Source organism: Sapajus apella, unplaced genomic scaffold (genome assembly GCF_009761245.1).
Source record: "Sapajus apella isolate SASKATOON/1434 unplaced genomic scaffold, GSC_monkey_1.0 scaffold62, whole genome shotgun sequence".
Lineage (NCBI taxonomy): Eukaryota > Metazoa > Chordata > Mammalia > Primates > Cebidae > Sapajus > Sapajus apella.
In genome coordinates this window covers 18,595,085-18,604,686 of record NW_022437002.1, presented here as the reverse complement: position 1 = coordinate 18,604,686, position 9,602 = coordinate 18,595,085, and the positions used below count along the sequence as shown (strand labels likewise).

The window sequence follows — 9,602 nt, the reverse complement described above, 5'->3', positions numbered from 1 at the left end:
TTCATTCATTCATTCATTCATTTTGAGACGGAGTTTCACTCTTGTTGCCCAGGCTGGAGTGCCATGGCACGATCGTGGCTCACTGCAATCTCCACCTCCCAGGTTCAAGCGATCCTCCTGTCTCAACTTCCCGAGTAGCTGGAATTATAGGCATGGGCCACCACACCTGGCTAATTTTTGTATTTTTAGTAGAGACGGGGTTTCTTCATATTGGTCAGGCTGGTCTCGAACTGCTGACCTCAGGTGATCTGCCCACCTTGGCCTCCCCAAGTGCTGGGATTACAGGAATGAGCCACCATGCCCAACCTACTATACCTAATTTATAAATTAAACTTTATCACAGGTAAGTATGTATAGGAAAAATCATAGTATATGTAGAGTTTGGTACTGTCCACAGTTTGAGACTTCCACCGGGGGGTCTTAGAACGTGTCCCCTAGGGATAATCAGGGATTCCGGTATTTACTATTGTCTACCAGGGCAGAATCACACAACTCACAGTCCCAGTGCTCAAGACAAGCCCTCCCTGGTCCTTGGCTCCGGGAGCGCTCTGCAGAAGCACTGTGTGCTGTGGAGATACGTCCAGGCCTCTTAAGATAAGCCAGGCCTCTGTCCCTTAATGGGATCCTCCTGTGGACAGGCTGCTCCGCCCTTCCAGAATGCAGTCCCTGGCCCAGAGGGGCAGCTGTGGCACAAGGGGAAGAGCCTGAAGTTGGGAGCGGGGCCCTGGGTTCCAGTCCTGCCTCTGCCACTGTTCACTGGTGACTTTGGAAGTCCTGGCTCTGCTGGGCAGAGGCAGATCCAGCAGATGCACTGAGGAGGCTCTTAGACCATGGAGCCCCTTCCACGCATGGGATCTGCAATGGTGGAAGCCAGCTCCCCAGCTCCAAAGCTCACACGTGGGCAGGGCCCTAGAAGGAGAGAGCTGGTCCCAACCAGTTGGAGCGTCTCAAACCTCAGGCCCCTCTCCTCAAACCCAGGGAGCAGGCCTCAGCCCCAGATCTGGTTCATTTGGACCCTGAGGACTCCTGTCTGAGGGCCTCTGGACACAGGAACCGTCCAGTCTTTGTTCCTCTGTGTGTCTACCTGCCTGGGCTCTGGGGGACCCTCCTCCCTCCTGGCTAACTGCCCCTCCCAGACCCAGCTCCATGAACAGAGGTGCCTTGGTCCCATGCCAGCTGTTCCAGCTGCTTCAGGTCTGGTGGGGGCCAAGGAGCAAGGTCCCCCCCAAGGCTGACACTCTTGTTGCCATGGTAGCAGTTGCCTTGGAAGCTGCTTCCCTGACTTCAGCTTCCAAACGGTCCGAGAAAGCTACCCGTCCCCTGGGGGACTGGTGAATTAATCACACTCTTTTCCAGGGTTCTCACCCCTCAAGGAAAATAAACAGAACCAAACCAAGCTGGGGCCTTTTCGCCCACTCTTCCTCCCCACCCCCATGCCACACTTGGACTTCGTGCTCTGAGAAGGAAGGAGGATGGGCAGACGCTCTCCAGCCCTTGCCTCGGCAGGAGACAAAGAGAAGAAACTTTGTGATGGAATTCAGCAATGTGCCCGTGGCCTTACCACACCTGAGAACTGTGGCCTCCAAGAGGACCCAGGTTCAGCGGGGAGGCTCTGATGCTTGCGAGGGGTGGGGCGTTGGTGGGGTGATGGGGCTCTGATGCCTTGGGCCTCCTTCTCATCATGGCTCACAGAGAGGTTCCTGAACTCATTTACCTATTGCTGTGAGCACATCACTCGAGGACATGCATACATTTTCTTTTTCAGAGATGATATAGCCCAAATTGAGTAAAGAATTGGCAGGCCTCCCTCTCTACATCACAACTATTTCCTTTAATGACGCACTCCTGGTCCTGAGGGAAGAGGCAGGCCTGGACTGATTTTCTTTCCTTTTTTTTCTTGAGACAGGGTTTTACTCCCATTGTCCAGGCTGGATTGCAATGGTGTGATCTCAGCTCACTGCAACCTCTGCCTCAAGTGATCTTTCCACCTTAGCCTCCCAAGTAGCTGGGACTACAAGTATGCACCACTGTGCTCAGCTGATTTTTGTTTTTGTAGAGACAGGGTTTCACCATGTTTCCCAGGCTGGTCTTGAACTCCTGACCTCAAGCAATTCTCCCACCTCAGCCTCTCAAAGTGCTGGAATTTTAATCCCACCATACCTGGCCCCTTGACTGATCTTTGAACACAATGTCTCCCTCTGAAGGTGGGGCTGCCAATTCCTCCCACCTCAACTAAAACAGTGTTGAAATGCAGGGGCAGAGGCCGGGCACGGTGGCTTATGCCTATAATCCCAGCACTTTGGGAGGCCAAGGCGGGCAGATCACGAGGTCAGGAGTTCAAGACCAGACTAACCAACATGGTGAAAGCCCGTCTCTCCTAAAAATACAAAATTAGCTGGGCATGGTGGTGCATGCCTGTAATCCCAGCTACTCAGGAGGCTGAGGCAGGAGAATCGCTTGAACCCAGGAGACAGAGGTTGCAGTGAGCTGAGATCACACCATTGCACTCCAGCCTGGGCAACAAGAGCGAAACTTAGTCTAAAAAAAAAAAAAAAGAAATTCAGGGGCAGAGACAGCCCAGAGTACTTCCTAGTGGGGCAGAATCCTGGGCCCGTAGGTTCCACGACGACTCTGGGGCAATTCCTCTGTTCCCCCATGTCTCGGATTCCCCACCTGTTTTATGAAGAGCTGGGGCAGCCCTGGTCCTGTGATCTCGGAACTGATGAAGCCTTAACGTGCCTCTCCCTTGAGGCCAGAGTGTTTTCTGGGGTCTGAAACAGTGCACAGGCACCTCTACCACCCCCATCCCCATCACCGGATGAGGCCTTGGGCTCAGGGGGGTGGAACAGCTGGCCCGAGCCCCATAGTGCAAGGTGGAAAACACGGCTCCAGAAGCTTCTGCCTTGGTGAGGGTGTGAGAGAGTCGCCCTCAGTCTTAGACTTTGAGAGGAGCCAGGAACACGTTTCATGGACAATTATTTTGGTGGCTCCTTCTAAAACTAAGTCAGTGGAGGATCAATTATGTGTGACAGAGACATGGGCTATGATTTGATGCCTATTAGAGAAATAATCAGATCTCATCCAGGCAGGAGGCACAGTAGATGCTGGCAGCAGGGCTGTGGCTGGGGAATGCCAGTTCCAGGGGCTTCCCCTGTGTGGGGGCCAGGAACACAGTCCAAGGCCCATCTGTGCGCCGCAGTCACCCCTCTCTGCGACTCATCGTGAGCCGCAGCTCCACTTGGTGGCCCTGGGCCTTCTCAGGCCCTCTCCTCCACACACAAGGAATGCCTCTTGTTAGAGACGGCAACTCCCTTGTGTCCACAGCCCTGCTCTTTGATGACTGGAGGTGGTCGTGCAGGTGCTAGTCCTCTCCCCGAACTCCGTCCTCATGCTCAGAAGCCTAGCTCAGGTCCCTCCCAGCCACAGCATTCTGGGGAGCTCACTCCCAGAAGCTGCCCTCCAGGGGTCCTCAGTCTGCAGAGGAGGTAGAACAAGAACAGGGCAGTCATGGAGGCAGGTGGAGGAACAAGAACTTGAGCTGGCGAAGTGAGGCTGCAGATGTGGTCCAGAGAGGGGGCAGCCAAGAGAGGCCAGGGAGGCCAGTGACTGGCAGGGAAGGTGACGGGATTTTGAATAAGATTATGGGACCCTAGGAACTGTGCCCAGGTGCAAGGCCAGGCCGAGGCCATATTCTGGGACTGGGGAGGCCCCAATACATACAGGGCCAAATAACGTAATGAATGATGAAGGCTGGAACTAGGGGCCGGGGCAGGGCTCAGGGCTGGGCTGGGTTGGGTTGGTGACCACTGCCCAGCCTTGGGTCAGGGTATCCTGCAAGTAGCTCAGACAGGCTAAGCACAGGTGCTCAGTTCAGCGGGTGGGAAGGCGTCAACCATGACCCAGTCTCCCACTCGTGGCCTCACCTCCTGGCCTCCCAGTACCCAGCCCCTACCAAATCCTCTTCCCTACCCTACCCCTTAGGTATTTTCCTCCTGCCCCTACCAGCATCACGACTGCTCTTCCCTGTCACTCCCAATCGGGGATGCCCAAGGTGGCTAGAACGGTTAACTCTCCATCCCACTGGCCACTATAGGGGGGTGGGCACCAAGTCCACCTGAGGACAGGGGAATTCCCTGAGATCAAGCATCAGAACAGGCCGTCAGCCCTGCCTGGAGCCCAGAGGTGGACAGGGTGGGGATGGGACCGGCAGGGGCAGACAGCAGTCTTGGAGGGATGCCTCTCCCTGCCCGCTTCCTATCCCAGGCACACACAGTTCCTGTCTCAGAGGCCCCAGGTGTGTCTCCAGGCCAAAGAGCAGAGCACAGCAGAGTGGGTCCTGAGCATGTGACCAGGAGTCTCCTCACATCCCTGGCTTCTGAACGGCATGGAAAGCCACCAGCTCATTCTTCTCCTCAGGAACCCGCAGTGGAACCTGGGCCAACTGTGCGCTGGGCCCCAGGGACCCAGATAGCCACTCACATTGCAAGCTCATGAATAACTCAGCACCTCCCTGCTGCCTCCACCTCTGAGGAGCCCGTGGCCCCTGGACCAACTCCCCCTTCACCCCGCCTCCCATTGCTTTAAATTTTCATAGGCTGAGGCTCACTGACAATGAGTGGCTCTAGGAAGCTGGGGCTAGATGTCCTGGGCAGGGGAGCTGGAACTCTTCTGGGTTGAGGCCGTCAGGGAAGGATCCCATGGAACAGGCCCAGCTCCCTAGAACTCTGGCGGCCAAAGCAGAAATGTAGCCAGGCAGGAGTCCCAAGGGTGGGTTTCTGTTTCAGAGGCCTTTAAGAGAGGAAGAGTAAACTGGGTGACCTGGTACAGATCCCAGGTCAAGGTGGGACCGGAGGTCGCCTAGTGGAGCAGTGGGATAGGACCGCAGATAAATCCCAGGGTTCCCTGCCCAGAATCTTACTGCCCAGAAACTCCCACCCTGAAGTTGGAGCACCAACACGGGACATCCAAGAGCCCAGAAACTTCCAGGACTTTTCTGGAGCCAGACTGCACCGGCTGGAGGCAGTGCCCCAGTGGGCCTGCATGGACATCCCTATCAGCAGCAGAGACTTCCGCTGCCTGCAGCTGGCCTGTGTGGCTCTCGGCCTGGTGGCCGGCAGCATCATCATCGGCATCTCTGTATCCAGGGCTGCAGCTGCCATGGGCGGTGTCTTTATTGGTGCTGCTAGTCTGGGTGAGCAGGGGCTGGGCTGGGATAGGGAGAGGAGATTCTGGAAGGGGAACAGGGGCATGGTCAGGTGAACAAGGAACAGGGAAGGGCTGGGGCAGCGGGAATTGGTTGGGGATAATGGAAGCTAGAGGTGTGAGCAAGGCAGCCATCAGGGGCACAGGAGGGAGAGGAGGAATGCGCTCGGGCTCCATCCAGCCCTGGGGAGGAGACAAGAGGGGAGCTGGCTGTCACACTCCTTTCAGGCTACTCAGCACCTCCCTCCTGCCTCCATCTCTGAGAACCCATGGCCCCTGGACCTCCAGCCCCAAGTTCTAGGCTCTTGGATTTGTGGTGGGATTCATCAGCCTATCTGGGCAGAACAAGGGGTTGATGGCAGCAGGTAAAAGGACAGAGTTCCTGAGGACTCTCCGAGCCAGGACAAGCTCCAGCTCAGAAAAAAGGTTTCCTCTTGTTTCCCTGTTTGCCTCCACAGCAGCGGTGTCCATCTGTGTGGGCCAGGCCCACTGATAGCCCTGCAGTGAGGCTGACTGTCATCCCTCGCCCCACCCCGCCCCACCCCACCCCCAGGCCAAAAGCAGGAGCAGAAGCACCAGGATGGGGGCTTTGGGCACCTACACCTGCAGGTTCTGGCACAGATGCTCGTCAGGGGATGGAGCTGGGGCGGGCAGGGCAGGACTGGCTCTGCTGCTCCTGCTCCCCAGGTCTAGGTGGGGAGGAGCATGCCAAGGATGAGTGCCCAGTCTGGCCCTAGGGGCCCTGGGGAAGGGTGGGGACAGCAAAGAGGTGGTGGTGGTGTCAGCCAGGCTCATTCCAGCAACCTGCTCTTCACCTCCGCACGGCGGAGTCAGGCAGCTGAGCCCGTCCCAGTCTATAGCCCCTTGCCTAGACAGGCACTGCCCCCAACCCAGACGCACACACCCACGGGCTCACATTTACACACTTACAGTCCCAAGCCTGCACACTTGTGCTCCTCCCATGCACCCATATCCACCCTCAGGCTCCCAGCCCACCCACTCACCAGGCCCTCCCCATCACAGAACCCCTGTGTCTCTTCTCAGGGTTCCTCCTCTTGGCCTACCCCTTCCTGAAGGCTCGGTTCAACCTGGAACACATCCTGCCTACCACGGGTGAGGCCTCTCCCTAAGCCCACAGACCCCTCTGCCAGGGACTGTTCCAGACCCTTTGTGTGTTCGTCTGTGACCCACTGTGCGGCTGGGCTGAGCCCATGTGTGAGAACGCTCTAGCTGTCTGTGTTACAGCTGCTGTGTGTGTGTTGTGTAGGTGTTGCCATGACTACAGCGCAGCAGAATCCAGCCTGCTGCCTGCAGCAAAGGTGCCTGAGCCAGCTCAGAGCTGGGAAGTCCATCTCCCTTGAGAGACTTTACAACTCCCCAAAGCCTCCAACATCTCTAAATAACTCCCTCTTCATCTCTGAACCTCCATAAAAAACCCTCTATTTCCCCTAAGACCCCATAGCCTCTGCATAGCTCATCTCCCTCCCCACGTACAGGCTGCCATCTCCACCAAGCCTGTGGGGCTTTACATGTCCCCAGTTCTCCCCGGGACCTCATCTCCCTAAAAGATCTGCCATTTTCTCCTTCAAGGGCCCAGTTCTTCTGCCCCTGCCCAAATCAGCCCAGATCATGTGAGACCTAAAGGAATGCAATGGAGCAAAGACAGCATCAGGGATGGAGACTAGACAGCAAGAAGGACTTCCCTTTCCAACCTATGCTTGGTTTGGGGAATGGCTCGGTAACCAGGGGGTTTGGGGCGGTCTCATCCTGCAGGGAGTCTAAGAATCCATCCCCATCCAGGGCCAGACCACGGGGAAGGAAGATCCAGCACCAATGGCAACAAGGAGGGTAAGTTCCAGAAATTCCCGAGTCCATCTTTCATCTCCCCTGCCTGACTGAGCAGCTCCATGAGGCCCAGGAGCCTTGGGCGGCATGGCAAAGGGGCTTCCCCAGCACAGGGAGCCGGTACTGCTGGGCATCTCCCGCACGTGTGCAGCCAGACCCTTGCTGCTCCGAGCTGAACTCATCTCCTCTTGCTTGTCCTGAGGGCTGCTGTCTGCCCCAGCATGGACACTGAGATGAAGGCACCTCCCTGCCCCTGCCCCTCCTCCTCCCTCCCCTTTTCCTCCCCCAGGTCCCGTGCCTCAGTTTATTTTCCCACTCCCCTCTCCCATCTATCTCCCCCAGGCTCAGAGGAACTCAAAGGGACCCAAGACTGGGGTGCTCAGTGACCCCAGGGCAGAGCTGGGATAGCTGGGGAGAGGAGGGCATCCCAGGAGAGAGTTTCAGCCCAGTTTAAAGCTCATACCCCAAACTGGGCATCTCCTTGTTCCTCCGCCCCACACCTGGAAAATTCCACGGCAGGAGTTTCTTAAAGCTGGATCCAGCAGAGTCTCCACCGCCAGTGGTAGGACGCCTGATACTCAGCAAAAGGCCCATTCCAGACACCGTTCCAAGCGCTGTGCCTGTATTAGTAACTCTTTCAAGTCGCACAACAGCCACATGAGGGCAGCACTACCATTAGTTTCATTTTACATATGGGGCACCTGAGGCACAAGGAGATTGACACACAGCCAGGAAGTGCTGAAGCCGCAGCTCAAGCTGGGCAGTGGGCTCGGGGTTCTGCCTCTACCCCCAGCCCATGCTGCTATCCTCCTGAAAGCCATCCTGACCCCAGTGTCGCTTTAAACTGGGCTGAAACTGTCCCCTGGGATGCTCCCCTCTCCCCATTCTCTCCCGGCTCTGCCCTGGGGTCCCTGAGCACCCTGGCCTTGGGTCCCTTTGAGCTCCTCTGACCCTGAAAACTCCATGGGGACCTGTCCACTGAGGCCGTCCTCGTCCCTGCTCTCTCCCCCAGGAGCCCGCAGCAGCCTGTCCACCGTGAGCAGGACCCTGGAGAAGCTGAAACCGGGGGCCCGAGGGGCTGAGGAATGCTGAGGCAAAGGCTGTGAGGCTGCCCCTGCCCGGCCTTCCCGTCCCACCTGCTGCCCCTATCTGAGTGCCCTCTGGGGGTAGAAGACCCAAACAGGGCATGAGCCAGGCCCTGCATACCCCAGAGCAGCCGGGGACAGCGTGGAATGGGACCTTTTGCACTCGCCTAGCCAAGGCTCTCAGAAATGGATTCCACTGGCGTGGGCTGGGGCCCAGAGCAAAGTGTCACCAGATGCCCCCACAGGGTTCCTTGTTTCAGGCTTCTGCCCCGCCTGTCTTTCTGGACTGCAGCTCAGCTTTGATCCCTGTTCAATCTACTGACTGGTCTCTGGAATTTGGCGTCCAAGACCCTGACTATGATCAGGACGCCCCAGTCCCTTGCTCTAACCTGGCTACAGAAGTGAACCACAGGCTCATAAGAACCACAGACGGGGACTCTCCCTCCCATGGCCTGGCCCTGGGGCTCTAGAGCTCACAAGCCCAATAGAGGGGCTAGACAAGATTCTTTTCCAAATATCAAAACTCCTGGCAGTTCCTCAGGGACAGGCTCTGAGCAGCAGTGAATCAGATGGGGGAGCTTGAGGGGGCTCCTGATCGCTGGAGAAGAGCGGCTCACAAAGGGACAGGCACAAACAACCTGCCCCCTGGGGGTCAGAGGAGGCTACTTCTCAGCTGAGCCCAGCCCTGAGACCCCCGGTGTCTAACTCCACCACTCAAGGCTTTTCGTGATCTGACTTCTCTCTTCCGCCCATTTGCTCACTGCTGCCCGAACAAGCGAAACACATTCCTGTCTCCTGCCCTGCGTTCCCCAGGGCCCTCCCTGCTTCTCTCTGCCTATCAAACTCCCCACCATTAAAGGCCCAGTTCAAAAAATCTACCTACATGCTCTCCTCATTCTCTTCTGCCAGCCTATCTCTTGCCACCCTTCAGGCAGGGTTGAAGTCTTCCTTTTCACAAAACAATTATTAAGCCATCTTAAGTCTTGTGAACGTTGCCCCTGCTCTAGTGCCTCGCACCAGACCAGTAGGTGCTTAATAAATGTCAATGGCTTCAATTTAATGTAAAAACAATTCCCTAGGCTTTCCCTGGGAAGCCAAGTCAAAGTCCCATCTCCCGTGGATAGAGCAAGGTTTGGAGCAAGGAGACCCAGGTGTGGCCACATAGAAAACATTGTTCCTCCCTCCACACCTGCACCCTCCAGGTAGAATTGTTTGACCTCTACAGAGATACCCTCTCCACATGGCCTCTCGCCTGGTTTAGTGAGCAAAAGACAAGCTAGAAATAGTGTCCTTCTAGGATCAGTGGAGATGGCACTTCCTCTTGGAAGCCCCCCTGACTTCACTGTGCTTCCCAGGCCCAGGGTTTCCCTCCATCACAGCCCAATCACTCTGAGTTACCCTGGTCTATTTCCCCTCTTGAGAGTGGGAGCAGAGGGCTAGGCACCCAGAAGGCACCCCAGTGGATGCTGG

At 56.6% G+C, this 9,602-nt stretch overlaps 1 protein-coding gene across 2 annotated transcripts; it reads left to right on the top strand.

Moving 5' to 3' along the window:
* Positions 1 to 311: 311 nt before the first annotated feature.
* KNCN (kinocilin) lies at positions 312 to 9,001 on the top strand. Of its 2 annotated transcripts, none has more exons than XM_032247477.1 (4): positions 312 to 1,596; positions 6,247 to 6,315; positions 6,976 to 7,050; positions 8,060 to 9,001. In XM_032247477.1, exons 1-4 carry the CDS (start codon positions 1,473 to 1,475, stop codon positions 8,137 to 8,139), a joined length of 348 nt encoding a protein of 115 aa, XP_032103368.1. In that variant the 5' UTR covers positions 312 to 1,472; the 3' UTR covers positions 8,140 to 9,001. The 2 variants fall into 2 exon arrangements, with proteins under 2 accessions (XP_032103368.1, XP_032103369.1); XM_032247478.1 differs by lacking the exon at positions 312 to 1,596 and adding an exon at positions 4,950 to 5,191.
* The last annotated feature ends 601 nt before the right edge of the window (positions 9,002 to 9,602 follow it).